The 24,681-nt window shown below is 40.4% G+C and overlaps 1 protein-coding gene across 3 annotated transcripts in view; it reads left to right on the forward strand.

Moving 5' to 3' along the window:
* serinc5 (serine incorporator 5) overlaps nucleotides 1-24,681 on the forward strand; it is a 58,565-nt gene that overhangs the window by 5,464 nt on the left and 28,420 nt on the right. For all 3 annotated transcript variants that reach the window (XR_009817872.1, XM_061986482.1, XM_061986483.1), the window contains exons 2-3: nucleotides 17,581-17,748; nucleotides 21,822-22,000. Coding sequence is in view for 2 of the 3 variants with exons in the window: in XM_061986482.1 (XP_061842466.1) it covers nucleotides 17,581-17,748; nucleotides 21,822-22,000 (347 nt within the window). In the remaining variant the exon portion in view is untranslated. The remainder of the gene's footprint in view (nucleotides 1-17,580; nucleotides 17,749-21,821; nucleotides 22,001-24,681) is intronic.

The raw sequence follows: 24,681 nt of genomic DNA on the forward strand, positions 1-24,681 counted from the left end.
ACTTGAAGAAAGTGCAGCGTATCACTGTTAGTCTGTACCATACTGAAGTAGAATGAGTCAAATGCCAACCAAGAATTTTTAAATAATATCCAAACAGCGGACATTTATCCATGAAAATATGAATAAGCTGCTGATACGGTGTGTTTGACGGAGAAGCAGCAAGAATGTACCGTAGAAGTTCACGCTCCAAGGTAAATCATAAAGCGACTGTAGTTGTTAGTAGTACATTCTATTGTATTATTTTTATGCAACATTTCTTATGTAAAAGTGTCTTTTTTTAAAGGCATGTTGCATGTTAAAATGGTGCTGTTTTGGTGGGGTTCGCAGCGATTTGATTGATTCCAATTCAATTTCAAATGTTTTAAATCAAAAGCTTCGTCATCAAACCAATGTGTAACCAATGCCTGTAAGTTGAGGTTCTATTGTATATCATTTCCAACGGTCTGTTAGGCCGTGAATGTTTACAGGCTTAGTCCTGACTGGTGATTGGATGAATGCGAGGTGGGCAAGCAAAATGAAGTGTGTGTGTGTGTGTGTGTGTGGTTAGAGAGACGTTTGCACGAAAGGAAGCTAAACATGTATACATCCCAACAAGTAAACATTTTCAGAAGAAATTAGTGAGTTTAATTGTTGCCTTTACTGCTAATGTTGCTGGGTTACATGTGTCCTTGATATGTGGTGGCAAAATTAGTAAAACAACAAAAAATCTAACATTGAAACTGAAGAATTTTTCAAAACTTGAACATTATCTAAGAAATAATAACTTATCTTAAAGTAGTTTTACACATGCACAGTGTAATTATCTATGTCTTGTTGTAACAGGGACAAGTAAAAAAAAAAAAAAAAAAGATTACAAGTTTATAATCTGTGTCAAGTTTTGAGGCCACAGACTAGTTTTCTTATTGGAAGGGGGGTAAAATGTCTGTTTTGATAGTAAAGGTTGCTGACTCCTCCCCAAGATCGTTGGTGGGTAGCGACAGTGGTATTTTTGGACATGTTCAGCATTATGGGTGAATGTGTAAATAGTCTCAAAGCGCTTTGAGTGCCTTGAAGTTAGAAAAGCGCTATCCAAGTATAATCCATTTACTGTGACAATCATTGGTACTTTAACTTAACGTTAACTTACACGTACATACTTTGACTTACACGTACAAACTGTAGGACACAAAAAAGCACATTTAATAAAAAAAACTTTATTATGGTCTTACCTTTACTTATAAGTGCGGGAACATTGGTGTTCGTGTTGGAGGAGCTGTGAATGAATGAAATCTGAAATCCGTGCTGCAGTCTGCAGGTGTACCTAATGTTGTGTCCCTGCAGTCGTTCACGGCTCCTCCGGCGCGAGCAATGTTGTTTTTGCACTTTTTGGCTTCTTGTTAAGTGACTTTTTTTGGGTGGATTCGGTTTTGCACGTGGAGGGTTTGGGTGTGGGCTTTGGATGGTGTGGCGCCCCCGTCGGGGGGTGCAGTCTGCGGCGGAGGTGCATTAACCGGCACCAGGAGGCGGGATTACGCGAGCCTCACACAGTGCGTCTTCGCAGCAGTTTTATGATTGCTCAGCACAAGGAATACGTTACACACATACAGTTGTTGACAAAATACACTGTACATTATATACCTCAGCTAACTAAACTATGGAAATGTATAATATAATTCATATAACAATACGGTCTCACTGCACAGCAGGCCAGCAGTTAGCCGAGTCCGCAATCCATGGTGAGGCACAACGCAGTGACGTGCCTCAACTGGCTGCTGATCACCGCACCGTCTCTTCTCAGTATTTGAACGGCAAATGTGAAAATTCAGCGATTTTGAATAAAAATAATCTAAAACTGGTGAAGTTAAACGGAAAATAACTTTATAGTATAATCACTGGATACATATAACAATTTAATAAAAATTTTTTCTTTTTACATTTTTTTTCTTTCCATGATGGCAGGTGAGGCCCCTCCAGTGACCGCACGTCACTGGTTCTGTTACAGAGAACAAGGAAATTGGATAAAATTGCTATGGTATAAAAAGGGGTAGGATTAAAAAAGCTCTGCTTCTTCCTACTCCTTTTCGGACGTGCTGTAATGAAAACAACTGGAATTGTGTGATGCATCACATTGTATCGTATGCATGTTTGAAATAAACTGAAACTGAACTGAACTGAACATCCCTCAGCTCTGATTCTGGCAAAACTGGCAGAAGCATTTCTCTCTTGAAGTTGTTTCAGATCATGGACCCTTAATGTAATTGCAGAATTGTCCAGTTGCATTTGTTTTATAGTATTTCTGTGATCAATTCTGTGTTTAGTTCAAAGGATCACGGACAAAAAAAAGCGATAATGGTGCAGATGATACATAAATGTGTTTGCATTTTAAAATGTTTCTTTGGTTTGTACTCTATGGCAACTCAGGTGGGTTGTATCAAAAATAAAAAGACTTTGTCCTGAGAGATTCAAGTCTGCTCCATTAAGCTGCCACGTTAACTATCTGCTCTGTTGACATTCCTTGTGTAGCTCGCAGCCTCTTGTAACACTGCCGTAGTGTCTTTTGAAAGCAAAACTCTTCCTTTTTGAATGGACTTCTCATCAAATATGTTCAGTCGACTGTACGCAATGATAAGACATCTGGGAGCTTTGTCTCACAAGGCTGAGCAACATTTTCCTCGACTAAGAGATTGCTTCTGACTACAGGGTCACTGCTGAGTTGCTCTGCTCAGGAATTTAATTACACAAGCAGATTTCTCATCTAAGGGAAGTTCTCCCTGTGTCCTGTTTGCCTTGGTGTCAGGGAGATGTGGACAACTGAAGGGATTATGAGGCAAATGGGAGAGAGCAAACAGTGAGATCAGTTATTTGTAGCTGTTTTGATGGTTTGCTAATCTTTATCCAGGACAATTATTGCATCTATTTCTGTGTGTAATTAACTTTCATCAGTCTGAATCTCCGTGCCTCTTTAGATGTTTGCAGGAGCCCAAATTGGTGTGTGTGGTCTGTTCATTTCCGCTTTGGCACTGAGAGGGGAATTAAGAAGCGGTGGGCACTGTTTGGTTTTGGATTTGGAGAAAAGAGTGATCATGGTGTGCGAGCAAGATGCTCAAAACTTCTCAGTGGGATCGGAGACGTACACCATGTGGCAGTGAGGCGGGGAGTAGGCTTTATGCCCAATGTCGTGTTTTGTCCAAAGGGCTGTGAGCATTAACCTGACTCTCGCCAGATCCTTGTAGTTCGCTGAGCTCCACACAAGGATCTGGGATGGAGGGCAATGCAAATTCCTTCAAGATAGCAAAAAATAATGAACCAATCAGGATCGCCGGGCGGGATTTCATAGATGTGACGTAACGTCGAAGCGACTGTTTGATTCAAACAACAATGGCGGCACGCAGCGAGGAGTTGTGTGCTGACATTGATTCTGCTATTGCAACTGTTTTGTCGAATCTATCGAATTTTAATTCTTTAAAAGATGAACAGAGAACTTTTCTGTCGTTATCCAATATGTCGGCTGTTCTGTTTTGGATTTCCCAGCGCCGCTCTCATCAGCGTCACGGGTTGATTTGGATGTGAGTGGTTGAAGTAGCACGTCATTCAAGATAACGGATAAGTGGTTTATCCAATCACATACAATGATTTTTTTTACAAGGCCTCTCCTTCTGAAATACATCTCCTATTGAGAAGTCCCAGATCAATGTGTGGAGCTCAGTGAACTACAAGGATCTGGCAAGAGTCAGGTTATGTGAGCATTGGCTAGACTGAAACCATGTGGAAGTGTGTAAGCTGTGCAGCTATTCTTCAAGACTCTCCGGCACAAAATATGAATTAGCAGGAATATGAAACACTTTTTTATTATTTAGGGTTTTTTTTCAACAGCTAATAATCCCCGGCTTCAGTTGGTTGAGTAACGCAAACAATATTCTCTTAAACACCTAACATTTGCGGCTATATTGCTTTGTTTTAATGATTATATTGCTGGCAAGTGTTAGTACAGCTGCTGTAGCACCGCAAGGGTGTCAGGCGATCCACGAAGCCTGCGTTGATGCGCTGTAAAAATCATTTGACTTGTAAAATTATCGCCTCAAGTTAACAGTTGCGCCGCAGTCCCCGCCATCTCTCATTTTTTGAAGGTGACAATACGAGTCAGAAAAAAAGTATGAAGAGAATTGAGGGTCATTTCATGATCCCAGATGGCAGTGATTGACCTTTTGACTTGCAGATCTGACACAAGAGATCTTTATCTTGCAACAGACCAAAGTAACATCAGACTTCTGTCACGGCCCTGGAACTCATAATGTTGGATATAATAAATACTATCCACACTACTGTTAAATTAGTGCAAACCTCCGTTTCTATACTATTTCCATTTTTTGCTTCAACCAAAATGAAAGGATCCATCCATCCATCCATCCATTTTCTACCGCTTGTCCCTTTCGGGGTCGCGGGGGGTGCTGGAGCCTATCTCAGCTGCATTCGGGCGGAAGGCGGTGTACACCCTGGACAAGTCTCCACCTCATGACAGGGCCAACACAGATAGACAGACAACATTCACACTCACATTCACACACTATGGCCAATTTAGTGTTGCCAAACAACCTCTCCCCAGGTGCATGTCTTTGGAGGTGGGAGGAAGCCGGAGTACCCGGAGGGAACCCATGCAGTCACGGGGAGAACATGCAAACTCCACACAGAAAGATCCCGAGCCCGGGATTGAACTCAGGACCTTCGTATTGTGAGGCACATGCACTAACCCCTGTTCCACCGTGCACCGTGATGCCCTGAAATGAAAAAGGATGAAAAATCCTAAAAGAAGGACAAGCCCTAACAAGATGAGTTATCAGAATATACACTGGAAGTTAATATATACAGTATGTCATCCCACATGACAGGTTGGACTACTTTCCTGTGTGTTGTATCACTTCCTGTCCTGGTGCTCTTGTTTAGTCAGTAGTTCCTGTTTAGTCTCAGTGTTTTGGAGCACCGTTACTTTCTGTTCCTTGTCCTGCAAGCACACCTGTTTCTGGTTGTTAATTGTTTTTATTTAGTTCCACCTTGTTCCCTTGAGATGGAGTATAGCCCTGCCAGCTGGAGATGATATGACATTGAGTCAGTACTTGATCGACAGTAGCCACTAAAACAGGGGTGTCTTAAGTCCGGCCAGAGTTTCAATCTTTTAGTATGTTTTTCTGGAAAATGAAATGCAACTTGTCTCGCATCTAAACATCATGTAGAAGAAATAAGACCACACTAAAAGTCGTTCATCTCAAGAGGAAAAGTTGATATGTTGAATTTTGCTCAAAAATGGATTGGGCTTTTATGAGTCCCAGAAATTCGAAATCAAACCATGGAGGTATTTATAAAACAATCTTGCCTTCTTCCAAAGTTGCTCCAAATGAGCCGTTTGGAATTTGAGACTGTAGTGATGTATTTTGCACGTGTCAGCCATTTTTATTCAGTTGTCGTCCAAAGTTGTAGTCAATACATTCCTGCTTTTTCTCTATCCTCCTGTTGGGGGGTGGGCTGGCTTGTACATGCACATGCATGCTGAAATCCTCCGCTGTAGCGTATAGTTCTAACTTATATCTGTCAGTAGACCCATATGGAAGCGCTAAAAACTACACCATGGCTGACAGGGAGAAGACTGAGCTTGAAAGTAGATCCCCCTATGACTTTCTGTTGGCTTCCAGATAGACTGGACTTCCACATTATCTATTACTTTATTCAATAATTATATCCACTCAATATTCAGTCGATCATCCTGGATCCCCACATCTGCAGTCCCTTCTCCACGTTTAATTTTATTCCCTAGTTAGGGTCTTTTGGGGTTTTTTCTTGCCCGAATGTGGGTATAGTGAGTTTGTAAAGCCCTTTGAGACCCTGGTGATTAGGGAGGTAACGCATGTATCAAATCTCATGGTACAATATTACCAGGGTAATAAGGCCACGGTATGATATAATTGTGGTATACATCCCAAAAAAGAAAAGCTTGGTAGAAATGCCATAGTTTGTTAAATGAAGTGTCAGGAATGTTTAGGTTAAATATGCTTACAGTAATTGAACACAAACATAGTGCTACAAGGTTTTAATCATATTTTTTTTACTACAAACAAGTGTGTCTAAGTGCAAATAATTGGACAGTAACATCTACTGTTTCAAGCAAATATTTAGAAGAATAAATTACAGTTGATGTCTTTAACGTAACAATGTAAACAGCCAATGTAATTATGTAAAACAATAATGTACAGTTTAGTGTCTTTCAACTTTTACATTGTGAGAAGCAGTGCCCTCTACAGTGACCATTTTTTATATCAGTCCAGAAAATGTTGTTTCTCAGAAAAGTAAACTATCTTTATAACTTTTAACAATGTGAAGAGGTTACCTCCGTTGAACATTTTTTTTTTCGGTGATTAGTAATATGTGCGATGCGACGAGACCGGCTGGCTCTGTGTCACCTTGGAAACGCTCAAAACAAAAGTTGCGCGCTTCGCCCTGCCAAACGCAAACCTTTTTACCTCCGCCAAAGAGCTTATGTTTTGGCCCGGGCTTTTTGTCTGTTTGTTTGCCACAATATTCAAACAGTTATGGACAGATTTAATTTCCAAAAAAACAATTCCTTTTATCTATGACGAGTACCAACACATTTCACTTCCTGTTTACGACGTTTCACGCCCCTACCTCGCCTTTCACGTGCTGCGCAGAGCATTATGGGAAATGTAGTTTATATATCTGGCAAACGCTTAAACGCCAGAAAAAAACTACGCCCACCAAGTTTTTCTTTGAGACTGTCACGCGTCACTGTATTATTGAGAAGACTTTGAAGCCGAAATACCTCGTTTTTTTTATAATACCGGTACATCCTTACTTGTGCTTAAGGGCTACATTAAAACAAATGTTTTTGATTGATTATAGAGGCAGTTTAAGGGGGTTTGACTTGAAGCAAGACTTCGGCACCTTAATAGGACCACCCACAAAACGGCACATTGTGAAGAGACAGTCAGAAAATCCGTAAAACAAAACCGGTAACACTTTAGTATAGGGAACATATTCACCATTAATTAGTTGCTTATTAACATGCAAATTAGTAACATATTAGCTCTTAATTAGTCATTATTAAGTACTTATTAATGCCTTATTCTGCATGGCCCTAACCCTAACCAAATAACTCTAAATTAAGTCTTTGTTACTTACAATATGTTCCCCTAGTGTCCAAAGAACTCTTAATTAAGTCTGTGTTACTTACAATATGTTCCCTATGTGTCCAAATAACTCTTAATTAAGTATTTGTTACTTACAATATGTTCCCCTAGTGTCCAAATAACTCTTAATTAAGTCTTTGTTACTTACAATATGTTCCCCTAGTGTCCAAATAACTCTTAATTAAGTCTTTGTTACTTACAATATGTTCCCCATACTAAAGTGTTACCACAAAATCTATGCAAAATTTTGACCAAAGCACCACCATTATATGTTATGTAGATTGGAATTGTCAGTTGTTAACACAGCTAGATTGTTATTAAACTTTGTTTAGACGTTTATAAACAGGCCCTCTTTAATTGTCTTTTCATCATCCATCCACTCATCCCTTTTCGTCTGCTTATCCAGCAGAACATTTAATTTAAAAAAAAAAAGTATAACTTTGGTTAAAAAGTTACTACATGCCCTATACAGTTATTAGCCGTTTAATGAGGGTGACAGCTTGACTCTGAGACCTTATTTCTATCTTTATTATTGCCAATGTGCGAAAATGTCTTAAAATCCAAATAAACCGGAGGTCGACAAGCGTCTGGAACAGACTGTTCTACGCTCAAGGTCTCACTGCACTGTTTCATTGTGTTCTTCCTTTCACTGCACTGTTTCGTTGTGTTCTTCCTTTGTGAAACTCTGCTGTGTGTTTTCCACCTGCCATCTGAACTTTTCTTGGTATAGACTGCATTTGCCAAGCAAAAAGCAAAGACTTGGTGTGTATAGAAAACAGAGCAGTGATACATTTTTGCTGTGTGTACACAGCTGCCTAGCTATACAGACAATAGTGGAGTCGTTAGTCTCAGTGTAAGGCGACCGGGGGTAGCTCTCACTGAGCAAGGGAGGTCCTGTCATGAATCTTATTGTCTTTGAGGTTTTCCCTTGCTCGTACTTCCCCGCAAACATCTTGCCCACACTGGGTCATTGTAATGTGAGACAGCAGGGTGTGTTGAGAGTTTTGTTGAAACTACAGAATGGTTGCTGTCTGTAGACAATCAGGATAGTCAGCATTATTCCACAGCATTATTACTTTCGTGAAGTTTTAAAAGCAATGCAACTTTAGACGAATAATGTATTAAAGTAAGGAGTGTGCATTGGCTGTTAAAATGCATGAATTTGATGAAGATTAAGAAAAAGCACAGTGACTGTTTGATGACACTGTACTGTAATTTCCTCCTACCTGTTTGTTTTTCCATTTGCTGGACAGTGGCCTATTTTTGAGAAGGACCAGATTGCGCTTCACAAGTATTGTCGGCATAACTATGTGCTTTTCCCTTTCCTTTCTATGTGTTTGATTTAGGCTACTCTTCCTATAATTGTGAACAACTGTGACGTTTTCCGTTCATGCTGACTCGGATATAGATAGGAAGATAGTTGGCAATAGCTTAGAGGAATGGTAATTATCCTAAATGCTCTGCAAGACAGCAGTACAGACATAGAACAACATTGGATAAACTTGGTATTTGTTTACATTTTAAGCCCATGTCACATAGGTTATTCAAACAGTCAGATGTAGGAAGTTCTTATACATCTGACTTATTTTAGTACCTTCCGTGTGGTCCTCTAGGTTCTTATATCTAGCCAGAGAATGCGAGTTGGAGGGCAAAGGGCAAGTTAAAATACCGTTAAAGTGATGACGATCAGGGCAGACTGGATAAAGGGAGAGAGAGAAGTGGTTTTGAGCTCCAGTCGAAGTTACGAGAATTGTAATGTCTAGTCTACACTGTCAAATTTAAGACTCAGCACAGTACTGCAGCTGGATCAAGGAGGTAGTTATTTTGAGGAAGGATGAGGACTCTTTTGTGGGAGGGCCAGAGGAACATGAAAAGTGAGTGGGGGTTGCTGTGGATACTGAAGTTGGGACATATGTTACAGACACGCTGACCACCTGTCGGCATGTTCGCAGGGCAGGCAGTTGAAGAGGAGCCGTGAAGTGGATAGGGACAAGGTCGGTTACCATAGATACTCCTTTTTGTATTGGTGTCTATGGAATGGGAATTTCTTTAGTAGACACCCTTTCTTGGCTTCTCTTTTCTATGTAGAGTTTGGCCCCCTCGCTGTGTGGAGTCCGCTGGTGAAACACCCCCTGGACTAATGAAATCCAAACACCCTCTCTGTTGAAACGGCTCTATTTTTCTCCTGGTGAATTTCACTCTGTGATGGTTAATTAATCGCCCTTTGAGGAGGACGTGGGCGCAAAGCTACTAATCCTGTTAAGCGATGTGGAGAAATTGAGGGCCACAGGAGCTCAAGTAGATGTTGGCATGACCTCTGGGGGAGCCTGAGATGGAGCAGGGAACTTTAACAGGAATAGCCAACCTTGTGGCTCAAGCCACACCTGCTTAAATGTTCTATTACAATTGCCACGAGACAGCAAAATGACCACGTTCAAGATGTAGGTCATAATCATTCTGCCTGCTGAGACAAACAATACCAGTAAGAAGTGACCAGAGACTCTTTTGGAAAATATAATGATACATTCTCTTTCTCATCATCCCAAGAGAATACGTTGGCCTTCATTAAAGCGAGACATCAAGTAGGCATCTGAGTCCATTTTTCACTTTCAACACCAGGCTGACAAGAGAATCTGAAGACAGAGCTTTGCCAAGTGAGCTGCTTGACTCTAATCATTTGACTGTGTGGCTAATAGAACCGAATCCACTACACATGAGACCGCTTTGCTCACTGGCTTACACAAAGGCCACAGTGGAGACTCTGACTTATCGCACACACTTTTACAAAAGACTAAGGCCATGTCTACACTAAGCCGGATAACCCCTTAAACGAATAATTATTTAGCCTAAGCCCCGTTTCAGCCACACTAAACTATCATTTAAGGTCCCCCTCCTCGGACAATTTTTTACACGGGTAAGTGCGCCGTGTATTTCTCATTGATCGTTTACAAACCGAGTTCGGAGAGGAAATGATGCCAGAAAGGCCGTGCCCCACGCAGGAAGTGACGTCAGAAAGAACGCACCACAGCCAGTTTCATAATAAAACGGTTTCGTAACTCGGAGCTAACCACTGGAAATATGGAGGCGAGTCATCCAGATGATGGCTCAGGTGTGATTCACTACAATAGGGCCCCACAGCACACTGGATTCCAGTTAATTGAAATACCACAACACTGGATATTGTTCAGATAAGTAAAATTTAAGAACTTGCACACAAAGCAACACTGAAGGTGACTATGACGTGCGCATTTTCCGCGAATGCGTATTAGGTTGCGTTGCGCCGGCTGACGGCGGGGGTAAGGGGGTCTTAAATGACCATTGTGTGTGTGTGTGTGTGTGTGTGTGTGGACAAGGATAAGGTTAGGTGGGATTTACCCTAGATGACCTTATCCGACTTAGTGTAAACGGGGCCTAAGATTTCTGCCATGGCTGCAAGGCAAACTGAATACATTCTGCAAGAATTAGGTACATAACTTGTTTACAATCATTGATCTCTTGATGTATTACGAGGAGCTACAAATATGATATACCATGATGGGCTTGAGGTTTGGTTCTTAAATTGTATCAAGTGGCCAGTCTGCCGGTTTAATAGAGGTAGACAAAAGTATTGATTCATTGATGCATCGCGATCGGAACGTGGACGATTCTGAATCAATGAACAAATGCACAGATATTGAATATTTATTGTACGTATTATGAATAAAGTAATACAGGCGGTATGGTGGGAACGCATACGGAGGAAGGAGAGGACAAGCTTTGCTAGCCACGGTACTAAACTAGCTTGAATGTGAAACAAAACAATCAATGCTCTGAACAATTTAAAGGGGAACATTATCACAATTTCACAAGGGTTAAAACCATTAAAAATTAGTTCCCAGTGGCTTATTTTATTTTTCGAAGTTTTTTCAAAATTTTAGCCATCACGCAATATCCCTAAAAAAAGCTTCAAAGTGCCTGATTTTAACCATCGTTATATACACCCGTTCATTTTCCTGTGACGTCACACAGTGATGCCAATACAAACAAACATTAGCTCGGATTCAGACTCGGATTTCAGCGGCTTAAGCGATTCAACAGATTACGCATGTATTGAAACGGATGGTTGTAGTGTGGAGGCAGGTAGCGAAAATGAAATTGAAGAAGAAACTGAAGCTATTGAGCCATATCGGTTTGAACCGTATGCAAGCGAAACCGACGAAAACGACAGAACAGCCAGCGACACGGGAGAAAGCGAGGACGAATTCGGCGATCGCCTTCTAACCAACGATTGGTATGTGTTTGTTTGGCATTAAAGGAAACTAACAACTATGAACTAGGTTTACAGCATATGAAATACATTTGGCAACAAGATGCACTTTGAGAGTGCAGACAGCCCATTTCAGGGCTGTCTGCATTTAAATGTTTTTAAGCTAAATTATTGGTAAACACAGTTTATGTATAATAATTTACGTAAAACCGCGAGTAATGAATAAAGTTTTCATCAATTAATATATTCTGTAGACATACCCTCATCCGCTCTCTTTTCCTGAAAGCTGATCTGTCCAGTTTTGGAGTTGATGTCAGCATCTGCTTTGAGTGTCGGAGGATATCCACACATTCTTGCCATCTCTGTCGTAGCATAGCTTTCGTCGGCTACTCAGTGGCCTAGTGGTTAGAGTGTCCGCCCTGAGATCGGTAGGTTGTGGGTTCAAACCCCGGCCGAGTCATACCAAAGACTATAAAAATGGGACCCATTACCTCCCTGCTTGGCACTCAGTATCAAGGGTTGGAATTGGGGGTTAAATCACCAAAAAATGATTCCCGGGCGCGGCCACCGCTGCTGCCCACTGCTTCCCTCACCTCCCAGGGGGTGATCAAGGGTGATGGGTCAAATGCAGAGAATAATTTCGCCACACCTAGTGTGTGTGTGTGACAATCATTGGTACTTTAACTTTAACTTTAACTTTAAAGTGTGCGGAACAAACGACTGACCATTTCGTCGGCTTTCCCCACAGCCTCGTATTTTGAACAAATTTCGTCCAATTTCTTGCCACTTTCGCATCTTTGGGCCACTGGTGCAACTTGAATCCGTCCCTGTTCGTGTTGTTACACCCTCCGACAACACACCGACGAAAGTGAGAAAATGGCGGATTGCTTCCCGATGTGACGTCACAACGTCATCGCTCCGAGAGCGAATAATAGAAAGGCATTTAATTCGCCAAAATTCACCCATTTAGAGTTTGGAAATCGGTTAAAAAAATATATGGTCTTTTTTTCTGCAACATCAAGGTATATATTGACGCTTACATAGGTCTGGTGATAATGTTCCCCTTTATCAAAACTCTAACTGGAACTGCAATACAGCAGAGGGAAACCAGCAAAAAAGAGAAAATTAGCAAGTAGGTTAATAAGTCAGGAGAGAGTATAATATCCAAACAGTGCCACAACATGTCTGTAAGCCATAGATATGATTGTGAAGATAGTAGACACAACTTTTTGAGCTGCAAGCAGCGACTGGGTTTAAAGCGTCTGGGCATTCTGTGGTTTTAGTAGGCACGGAAATTAAAACAAGGAGGCCTGTCTGTGAATCGTGAGGTGCCCAAAGACTCCTGCCTCAACATTTCAGAAGCCTACAGCTTCGTATCAATATACACTTATAGCTTCAACTTGTGTTGTCGTTACCCTTCAAGTCATTATTTTTTGCTGAAGAACTTAGAGGCTTTGCAGGTACACAAATGAATGAAAGTTAGGCACCTGCTAGTGCTGTGTGAAATATATATCCCAATATAAGTAATTTTATATATATATATATATATATATAATGTATATACAGTACAGGCCAAAAGTTTGGACACACCTTCTCATTCAATGTGTTTTCTTTATTTTCATGACTATTTACATTGTAGATTGTCACTGAAGGCATCACAACTATGAATGAACACATGTGGAGTTATGTACTTAAGAAAAAAGGTGAAATAACTGAAAACGTGTTTTGTATTCTAGTTTCTTCAAAATAGCCACACTTTGCTCTGATTACTGCTTTGCACACTCTTGGCATTCTCTTGATGAGCTTCAAGAGGTAGTCACCTGAAATGGTTTTCACTTCACAGGTGTGCTTAAAGCTCATCTAAAGATTGCCAAGATTGTGCAAAGCAGTCATGAAAACATGTATGAAATAACTGAAAACATGTTATATATATATATATATATATATATATATATATATATATATATATATATATATATATATATATATACCCGCACACTATATCACAATATAGTTTTTTTTAGTTTTTTTAAGTGTATGTATATACACCCGAAATCAATGCCAGTTTGCTTATCTTTTCTTTTTTTGTAAAACACATATTTTGTATTTTGTATATAATCTGGAGAAGACAATTAATAAACAAAAATATTTGTTTTAAGTACCAACCCTTCTTTTCGACAATATATACTTACTTACTTAAGGTTGTCCATCGTATCCGATGACGACAATCCATCTCTATGTTTTGTGAGTCCTCATGTGACTGAATAGTCCAATCCGTGATCCACATGATCTGCCGCAAACAGAGCAGGTGAAGGCACTGACTGGGCGTGCAGGTGTGGCAATGGCTTCATGCCTTCTTTGACGCTTCCTGGCTCGTTGACCACTTCGGTCCTCCTCAAGCTTATGAACTCCTTGTTGGAGGAGCTGCCGCCAAGTGGAACGTTGGGCTGCAGTGTCCTCCATCTGGGTCGGGTTCAGGCCGCATTTCTTCATGACCGTCTTCATTTGATCTTTATAACGCTTTTTTGGGCCTCCTGCCAAGCGGTGACCAAGATGAAGCTGACCATAAAGCACCTTGCGTGGTAAGCGTTCTTCTGGCATCCTGATAACGTGGCTTAGCCAGCGAAGTTGGTGCTGGGTGACTGTAGCCTCCACACTGGTGCAGTTGGTCTTGCAGAGTATTTCAGTGTGGGGCACTCTGTCCTTCAAGGATATCCCTAGGATGCATTGTAAGCACCTGATGTGGAAGGCCTCCAGCATCCGGAGGTGGCGGCTGTACAGGGTCCACGCTTCACAGCTGTAGAGGAGGGTCGTCATGACCACAGCTAAATAGACCGCTACCTTGGTATGTAGCTTAAGGTCTTTGTTCTGGAAGACCCTTCCCCTGAGTCTGCCAAAAGATGCTGACGCCTGCTTGATCCGGTTTTGAACCTCCCTGTCGATACTGCAATCGTCAGAGAGAAAGCTGTCAAGGTATTTGAAAGAGTCCACTACTGCTAGTGGTTTATTGTCGATGGGGAAGGTTGGTGGATGAGGTGGAGGAGTGGATGCCCACTGGCATATTACCTCGGTTTTTGCCACGTTGACAGAGAGGCCCAGTCTGCCATAAGCACTTGCAGCGGCTGAGGGGGTAGCTTGCAGCGCTTTCAGTGTGTGGGCCACAACTACGCAGTCATCTGCGTATTGGAGTTTAATGACTTGCACTGGTGTGACTTTTGTGACTGCTTGGAGTAGGGATGTCCCGATCCGATATTTGGATCGGATCGGCTGCCGATATTTGCCAAAAATTGCGTATCGGCAAGGCATGGGAAAATGCCGATCCAGATCCAGTTTAAAAAAAAACTCCGGTCCGTGTTTTCCAACGCACCTATTTAAATAATACATTCCACTTTTCTGCTGCTCCGTAATTTCCGTTCCGCATTTTCCAGCACACCTTCAACACATCCACAATTCTCACGCAGTTGCTTTTAGCTGCTGGCATTACACGACAGGCTCTTCTCACTCTTTCCTGTGTCTCCCTCTTACAGACAGCGAGCGCACCTTCTTACACACGTCACATACTGTCACGTCATACGTCACATACTGTCACGTCATACGTCACATACGTATACGTCCTCTCCCAGCAGAGAGCGAGGTAGCGGCATGGCTAACGTTAGCTGTGATGCTAGCGCAGCCGCTAAGGTGCGCGCCTGCTCAAGCATCCTCTGCGCACGGCAAATCTATGCCACGCACAAAATCAAATAAAAAAATAAGCGCATTACAATTTTCAACACACGGACACGACAGAGACAACAGTTTTCGTCATCATTGTTCAAATATTGTGACGTCTGTCGAGACGCTTATCTCCATTCGGTGCCACACGTCCAGACTCCACACCATCAAAATGGCAAACATTACCACATCAACACCGTATGAAAAAAATACCGGTAATGATTTTTTTAGTTGTGATTTCCTTCTCTGCATGAAAGTTTAAAAGTAGCATATATTAATGCAGTATAAATAAGATTGTTTTAATGTAGACATGCAAGCCTTGAAAGAACATTTTGAAAATCAAGACTACATTTCCGGCAAATGGGTGCATTTCTACCCTATATTTTCACTTTAGATTTATTCTCATATCAAACTCTTTTGGCTGTCTTTTTGACACTTACATCCGGCGCCCCCCTCCACACCCTGGATTATAAATAATGTAAATAATTCAATGTGATTATCTTGTGTGATGACTGTATTATGATGATAGTATATATCTGATAGTATATATCTGTATCATGAATCAATTTAAGTGGACCCCGACTTAAACAAGTTGAAAAACTTATTGGGGTGTTACCATTTAGTGGTCAATTGTACGGAATATGTACTTCACTGTGCAACCTACTAAAAAGTCTCAATCAATCAATCAAAACACATAGAATCATCATACTGCTGTGATTATATGCATCAAGTGTTCATTCAAGGCTAAGGCAAAATATCGAGATATATATTGTGTATCGCAATATGGCCTTAAAATATCGCAATATTAAAAAAAGGCCATATCGCCCAGCCCTAGTTCAATGATGCCATTTCTGTTTGTCATGTATAATTTTGTCTATTTTGTGTTTATCCTTGAATAAACAGGTCAGTTTCTTGTTACCAACCATTGTGTATTATTCAAACTCCCCTAATTCAGCTGGCTAGTTGTTATCAAGAGTACTAAAACCCTTTTCAACATGATTCTGACAACTAAGTAGGCTAAATAACTTTAAACTTTAATACATGCTCGGATAGGCCAGTATCGGTCAGTATCGGTATCGGTCAGTATCGGTATCGGATCGGAAATGCAAAAACAATATCGGTATCGGATCGGAAGTGCAAAAACCTGGATCGGGACATCCCTAGCTTGGAGCCTCCGGATGTTAAACAGGTTCCCGTCAAGTCAGAAGTCGACGGTAACGCCACTGTCCTTCTTGATCCTCTCATGAAGCAGCAGTGTCACACACACGCACTGACTTGTTGGCGGCATGTTTTGCGGATATAACCTACCGTTGTTTGGTTGGTGTCTGACATGTTTTAATCCAAACAATAAAGTTCTTCTTTTTGCTACTAGTTCTTCTTCAGGTTTTGTTGGTTTAGCTTTTGTTGTCCTAACCCGTCTTTGCTACAGTGTCGACATCCATGCTGCTGCCTGCTCTTGTTGTAATGTATTTTCAAGTGACGTAAAGGAGCAGTGTTGCTGCACTTACTTTAGCCGCAACCTAGACATACAAATTACAATATAAACGATAGAAAATTATCTCATACGATAGTCATTTTTATGTCATACTACGATATATCCTAATATCGCACATCACTAGCACCTGCTATGGTGTTCAGGATTTAATAATACAATAGCATGCATGAGTTTATTTACCATGTAATGTACTAAGTAGGTTTCAGATAGACACTTAAGTATAGTGCGTTCATTGGGAGGTTGAGATCATGAACACTAATGGCTGCAAAGTCCGGGAAGTAAGTGTAGTGGACAAAATTGTGTGAAAGCCCTTAGGCAACCGAAAACCAACACGGCCCTCCAGTCAGAACCACACCTCAATAATCCCAGCACCTCCCGCTAAGGCGGTGCATGTTCTATTATACATGCTGAAGGAGAACTTGCAGAAGCAGGGTGGGGCGGTTCTAGTGAATACAATTATAGAGGGAACATTTTTTCGTTCCTCACCCGAACGCCAGGCAGACACACTAGCAGCATGACGTTCATTTTTGGAAAGAGAAAGTTTTTTAATTGTAGTTACTGGAGCTACCTCATCCTGCCTAGTGGCGTCTACAGTACATGGTTTCAGCACAGAGACCTGTGCATGTCCAGGAAGTTGACACATGTCTGGTTGTGGTAGTAAAAGTTGAAAAAGAGGAAGGGTTTTAAACCTACAAGCCAACACCTTTTTCAAATTTATAGCATCTTTCTGTAACCTGTGACCTCTCTCTGGTTCTCGGGAGTTGTTGCAGCAGATTGCATTACTTAAAGTCCGTATATGATATCTGATGACATAACAAGAACCTCATCCTGGTTTGCCAACTGCTATTTTACACACATCATATTTGTATAGATGACTTCAAAGAGTGCGTTAACTTCTGAAGTTGTCATGGTCTTAAATGCTTTTCCCATCTTTTCTTCGTTCCTCCACATTCTAGCTGGCCTGCTGCTGTGGCTCAGCGGCATGCTCATGCTGCTGCAACTTCTGCCCTAAAATCAAACAGTCCACGGGGACCCGATTCATGTACACCCTCTATTTCCTGCTGGTCACCATCGTCTGTGTCATCATGATGTCCCCTACAGTAGAAGATGCGATTAAAGAGAATGTAAGTACAGTGACACACCGCAATATTAGGAAAATACAAAGCCGATAACAAATGATGTATTGTTGTCCCACAAATTACTGCGATGTTATTGTCAGCATTCTTTTGAGATTAAATTAAGTACTAATGTGATCATGTCATGATGATAACAATACAAGTAACCCTTTCAATTGCAATAAACATATTTTTCATTAGTATTTTATAACCATTGCAATTGGAAGGTCAATAACTTTTGTCTATTCTAATTAAGTAAACAAGAATCAAATGGACTCTAAATCTCTGTTAGCAAAAATTGCAATTCCATAATATTGAACTTTTTGATTTGTTTTCCCTCAGTTCGAAAAACTGTGTCATGTGTTTGTTTGTTGTTGTTTTTTTGCCATTTTTTTCCTCGATAAAGTTAGCATACTAGCTTGGTCTTCTGTGTCGTTTGGCTAATTTTGATCATTCGGTTTGAACTGGATATTTGACTTTGCAATCATATTCTCCCCCTAATGCTTCTCACTAGGAAGTCGCGACTAGCGAAGCAATGTCGCTGTCGGAAGCTAGCAATCCCCCCTCCGCTCACAGAGATAAAGATTGTGGAATGCGCTCAGGTGCTGAGAGCGAAAGACAAAGAAAACTTCCAGAGTTAATTTTCATTTATCGTTCCATCAATTAACTTATTAAAGTCTAACTTGCAAGAAATCATTTTCTGAATGTACTGTATGTATAATGTGAATAACAGTCAATAGAGTTGTGCCTTACAGATTGTGTTTAAAAAAGAATGTACACTAGTCTTAGGTTTTAGGATTTAATGAGTAATCTTAACTATTAATTTATTCTCAATCCTCAATAATTCTCAATCTTAATTATTAGTCTCACCAGGAGTTTTTGGGCAATTGTATTCTTCCAACTTTGTACATCACTAAGTTGTTAAAGAATGGACAAAAGTACCATTCATACACTTGTAGACAGTCTTTGCAGAAGGGCAGATTACTTCTACATTCTCTTTCTATACTTCATATACTCCACATATTTTCTCTCAGTTCCAATTGACATATGGTCTTTTGTACTGAGTACTCTATGTCCTAAAGTACTTTGCACATACCCTGGAATCCAAAAGTGTCCAAATGTGTTACTTATGTGTCAACTCTAAGTATCTAGGACGCTGACTACAGATGTAGCAAAAAGACTCATAGGTAGGGCTGCACGATTAATCGGCATCAAGATGATAACGTAACCGCAAAAGACTGAGGTTTTTTGTTGTTTTCCCCACTGTCACCAGCATTTGAGTGACAGACATGTTCGCCATTTAGAATTGTTGTTATTCTTTTCTTGCTTGAAACAGGGATAAAGACTTCTCACTCTGTGCTTTGCTCTCAGCACCTGAGCTTGTTTATTTAACTGTAGAATTACCGGATCGCAGTGAGCCATCTTTTCAGTCATCCACGATCTTTAGCGCAAGAGTGCCACCGTTCCACAGACAGAGAGCCTCGCGACTCGCTTGTAAGTTCCACGAAGTAAAAGAAATTAGGAGCAAACAAAATATGATGACAAAGCCAAATGTCCCGTTGTGGTAATATTTCAGCTTTAAATTGGATGGGCAATATGAGCCCATCAACACGGATGAACGAGCAAGAATGCCATGATCACAATGTCCTAGTACTTCCAACTGGGAAAAAATGCCCTTTAAGATGTTAAATATTTATTTAAATACAATTTTTGCTTACAGAAATAAGTCCATTTAATTTTTGTGTTAATTTATTTAGGATAACATTATTTACCTCCTAATTACAATGGTAAACAATTCTACAGTTTTGAAAAATAAAAGTTAATATCCTTTTGAATGGTTATTGCATTATTATTGTACAAACCCCGTTTCCATATGAGTTGGGAAATTGTGTTAGATGTAAATATAAACGGAATACAATGATTTGCAAATCATTTTCAACCCATATTCAGTTGAATATGCTACAAAGACAACATATTTGATGTTCAAACTGATAAAAAAAATTATTTTTGCAAATAATCATTAACTTTAGAATTTGATGCCAGCAACACGTGACAAAGAAGTTGGGAAAGGTGGCAATAAATACTGATAAAGTTGAGGAATGCTCATCAAACACTTATTTGGAACATCCCACAGGTGAACAGGCAAATTGGGAACAGGTGGGTGCCATGATTGGGTATAAAAGTAGATTCCATGAAATGCTCAAGACATGGGTAACTTACACATCTGTGACGGCGCCATTAATGCTGAAAGGTACATACAGGTTTTGGAGCAACATATGTTGCCATCCAAGCAACGTTACCATGGACGCCCCTGCTTATTTCAGCAAGACAATGCCAAGCCACGTGTTACATCAACGTGGCTTCATAGTAAAAGAGTGCAGGTACTAGACTGGCCTGCCTGTCGTCCAGACCTGTCTCCCATTGAAAATGTGTGGCGCATTATGAAGCCTAAAATACCACAACGGAGACCCCCTGACTGTTGAACAACTTAAGCTGTACATCAAGCAAGAATGGGAAAGAATTCCACCTAAGAAGCTTAAAAAATGTGTCTCCTCAGTTCCCAAACGTTTACTGAGTGTTGTTAAAAGGAAAGGCCATGTAACACAGTGGTGAACATGCCCTTTCCCAACTACTTTGGCACGTGTTGCAGCCATGAAATTCTAAGTTAATTATTATTTGCAAAAAAAAATTAAAGTTTATGAGTTTGAACATCAAATATGTTGTCTTTGTAGTGCATTCAATTGAATATGGGTTGAAAAGGATTTGCAAATCATTGTATTCCGTTTATATTTACATCTAACACAATTTCCCAACTCATATGGAAACAGGGTTTGTATATTATGATTACATTACATTACAAACATTGTACGGTTTTTATCAGTTATTTCTTTAGTTTAAATGCATGATGTAGACAAAACCTCTATCTACAGAAAGCCAAATATTTTTTTAAGTAAATTATTGCATATTGTAATTTGTTGTTTGATAGTCTAAAAGTAACATATCTTCATTCACTCGATACTTTTGCAGTTTTTTTGCATTTATAACGTACAAAATCACAAACTGAATCACAATTACAACTTTGGAAAGAAAAAGCGCAATTAGGTTTTTCCTCAAAATTGTCCAGCCCTACTCGAGGGTGTTATTTTTACACCAGCCTTTCGAGAATTTTATTTTATTTTTTTAAATCTTTTAATTTACCAGTGTCTGCAGTTAGCCATAATAAAAAGTCTCCCACTGTGTGTCTCCTTGTTAGAGTAGTACTGCCCTGTAAAAAGCCTATGCAGACAAAACATGCTTTCTGTTATCTCCATGCATTGCTTTCTGACTGAGTTACACCCACACACGCACACACACACACACATACTATTGCAGTCTCACTCAGCGGGAAGTCCTCGGCAAAAAGAGCAACCATTGTACGAATGAGGGCTCTGAGATTTACAGCGGTTTGAAACAGTCATCCCCTTGCCTTCTTTAATGGACATGCTAATGTGCTCCTCAACATGACACAAAGCCTTTCTACCCAAAGCGTTGATCTGACACTGCTTCAAACTGAGGCGATAACTCAATCTGCCCGCGCCTGCTTATGACAGGGACAAACATTTCTCATTCTTTAAAAAGCATCGTGTTTATTGACACTGAGCAGTGAAGGCCGCAGCAAACTCCTTATCTGCCTCACATATTCAAGGCCTCTTCTAGGACTTAGTGTATTTGATTTTTGGTATTTCGAGGATCATCCTGTGAGGTCTCAACTTGCAGTTAAGACTGTTAATGTTGTAATAACCGCCTGTGTGTGGACACTGAACACGGGTTGTAATGCTTTCCTAACAGGCTTCGGCCATCATGCCATGAAAGAAGGCTTCAAGGAGAAAAATAAGGGGTTGTTGTTCCCGCCTGTTCACTCTTTTTTGCCCCTTTTAGAGGCGTGACGCTCAGAATAGACACTATAGACCTTTTCACTAAGGCTTGGGCAAACATGAGCGGAGGTAGCGGGAGGTGTATGCGTGTGTGGCTTGGGTTTTCAATCTGGTTCAATACAAACCCGAGCTAATCCATTTTGGCTTTGTGTGAATGTTGTCACTTAGATCTCCTTCTACAGTGAGTTGTGCGAGAAGATGAATGCAGGGACGAACTGCAAGACCCTGGTGGGTTACTCTGCTGTCTACAAGATGTGCTTCGGCATGGCCTGTTTCTTCTTCATCTTCTCCATCTTCACCATAGGCGTCACAAACAGCACTGGCTGGAGGGCGGCCATACATAACGGGTAAGTAGAGTGTCTAAGTTGATGTTTACATACATAGATATATATTTTATTTCAAGTACGTTTACTCACATGCATTAGCAGGCTAGCCATTTAGGGTTGCGGGATATGCATTACAGGCCAAAAGTTTGGACACCTTCTCATTCAATGCTTTTTCTTTATTTTCATGACTATTTACATTGTAGATTGTCACTGAAGGCATAAACTATTAATGAACACATGTGGAGTTATGTACTTAACAAAAAAAGGTGAAATAACTGAAAACATTCTAGTTTCTTCAAACTAACCACACTTTGCTCTGATTACTGCTTTGCACACTCTTGGCATTCTCTCAGTGAGCTTCAAGAGGTAGTCACCTGAAATGGTTTTCACTTCACAGGTGTGCTTGAAGCTCATCGAGAGAATGCCAAGAGTGTGCAAAGCAGTAATCAGAGCAAAGTGTGGCTATCCTGTAAAACTGTAAGTAGGTTAGATATAATCATTGAATACAATTAAAATCAAGGGTAAGATTCCTAATTCAGTGTTCGTATTTGAGTCATCTACTAAATGAAAACATATTATAAATATACAAATAAATATATGTATATATATATACACGTGTATGTATATATATATATATATATATATATATATATATATATATATATATATATGTATGTATGTATGTATGTATGTATGTATGTATATATATGTATGTGTATATATATATATTTATATATGTATACAGTACAAGCCAAAAGTTTGGACACACCTCATTCAATACGTTAAAAAAAAAGTGAAATAACTGAAAACATGTTTTATATTCTATCCATCCATCCATCCATTTTCTACCGCTTATTCCCTTCGGGGTCGCGGGGGGCGCTGGAGCCTATCTCAGCTACAATCGGGCGGAAGGCGGGGTACACCCTGGACAAGTCGCCATCTCATCGCAGGGCCAACACAGATAGACAGACAACATTCACACTCACATTCACACACTAGGGCCAATTTAGTGTTGCCAATCAACCTATCCCCAGGTGCATGTCTTTGGAGGTGGGAGGAAGCCGGAGTACCCGGAGGGAACCCACACAGTCACGGGGAGAACATGCAAACTCCACACAGAAAGATCCCGAGGCCGGGATTGAACTCACGACTACTCAGGACCTTCGTATTGTGAGGCAGACGCACTAACCCCTCTCCCACCGTGCTGCCCTTTATATTCTAATTTCTTCAAAATAGCCACCCTTTGCTCTGATTACTTTTTCGCACACTCTTGGCATTCTCTCGATGAGCTTCAAGAGGTAGTCACCTGAAATGGTTTTCACTTCACAGTTGTGCTTGAAGCTCATCGAGAGAATGCCAAGAGTGTGCAAAGCAGTAATCAGAGCAAAGGGTGGCTATTTTGAAGAAACTAGAATATAAAACATGTTTTCAGTTATTGCACCTTTTTTGTTAAGTACATAACTCCACATGTGTTCATTCATAGTTTTGATGCCTTCAGTGACAATCTACAATGTATATAGTCATGAAAATAAAGAAAACGCATTGAATGAGGAGAAGGTGTGTCCAAACTTTTGGCCAACAATGGAATTTTTAATACTAACAGTAAATTGGGATAATGCAATGGTGGTGACACATTGTCGCTGTGTCCCACACATTTGACAGCGGCAAGCGAGCAAATGCGTCCTCAATATATTTTACCAAACTTATTTTTGGAAACAAACAGTGCTGAGTGCAAAGCCGCTTCTCAGTCAGCAAATTTTGCCCCTACGGCGTCAAATATAGTAAGTTTCTTACAAGCTGTCTGGCCATGGTGAGCGATGCTTGCAATGTGACCCCAAGATGCAAAGGACATCAGACGGTGTGTAGGTAAAAGTATACTGTATATCAGGCCTGGGCAATTATGTTGACTCGGGGGCCAAAATTAGAGAAAAAAAATGTGTCTGGGGGCCGTTATATCTGATTTTTAAGAACACTAATACAAAACCTCACAATAATGTCTGATTGAATGCTAAAAACGTTATGACGGACCGCCTTAAAAAACGGAATGGCATTTTGCATTTTTTTTACTGAATGAGAAACCCAGAATGTACAGAATGTGACATTTACAATAGTATCTATGAATGATAAAACACTGAACATTGACAACATATGAATGTCAGCCCCACTCTCCATCGACATATTTTACAATCAAGCGAAACGCAACAAAAATGCAACAAGCACCGCGAAATATGAACACAAAGAGTTTTCACTGGCTTCCAGTTAAATTCCGCAATAAGTTTAACATTTTAGTCCTGACATTCCGTGTGTTGCATGGTGAGGGCCCTCAGTACATCACTGCCTTGTTATGCCCCTACTCTTCAGGGTGCAGCCTCCGGTCTTCAGGACAGGGTCTTCTAAAGATCCCGAAAACTCGTTTTAAAACCCGTGGAGATCTGGCATTCCAGGCTATAGCTCCGAGACTCTGGAACAATTTGCACCAGTCCCTCTGTGGTCTTGACTGTATTGAACATTTCATTTGAAATCTTGTCTTTTTAGTAAAGCTTTTAGTAAATGCACCTTTTAACTATCATTTTTAATCCACTTTGTATCCTTTTTATGATGTTGCCCCTGTTTTAAATTGAATTGTTGTTCTACCTTACCTATGTTTTATACAGCGCTTTGTGGTTGTATCTGTGGAAAGCGCTTTATAAATAACATTTACC

This window comes from Nerophis lumbriciformis, linkage group LG12, assembly GCF_033978685.3.
Source record: "Nerophis lumbriciformis linkage group LG12, RoL_Nlum_v2.1, whole genome shotgun sequence".
Lineage (NCBI taxonomy): Eukaryota > Metazoa > Chordata > Actinopteri > Syngnathiformes > Syngnathidae > Nerophis > Nerophis lumbriciformis.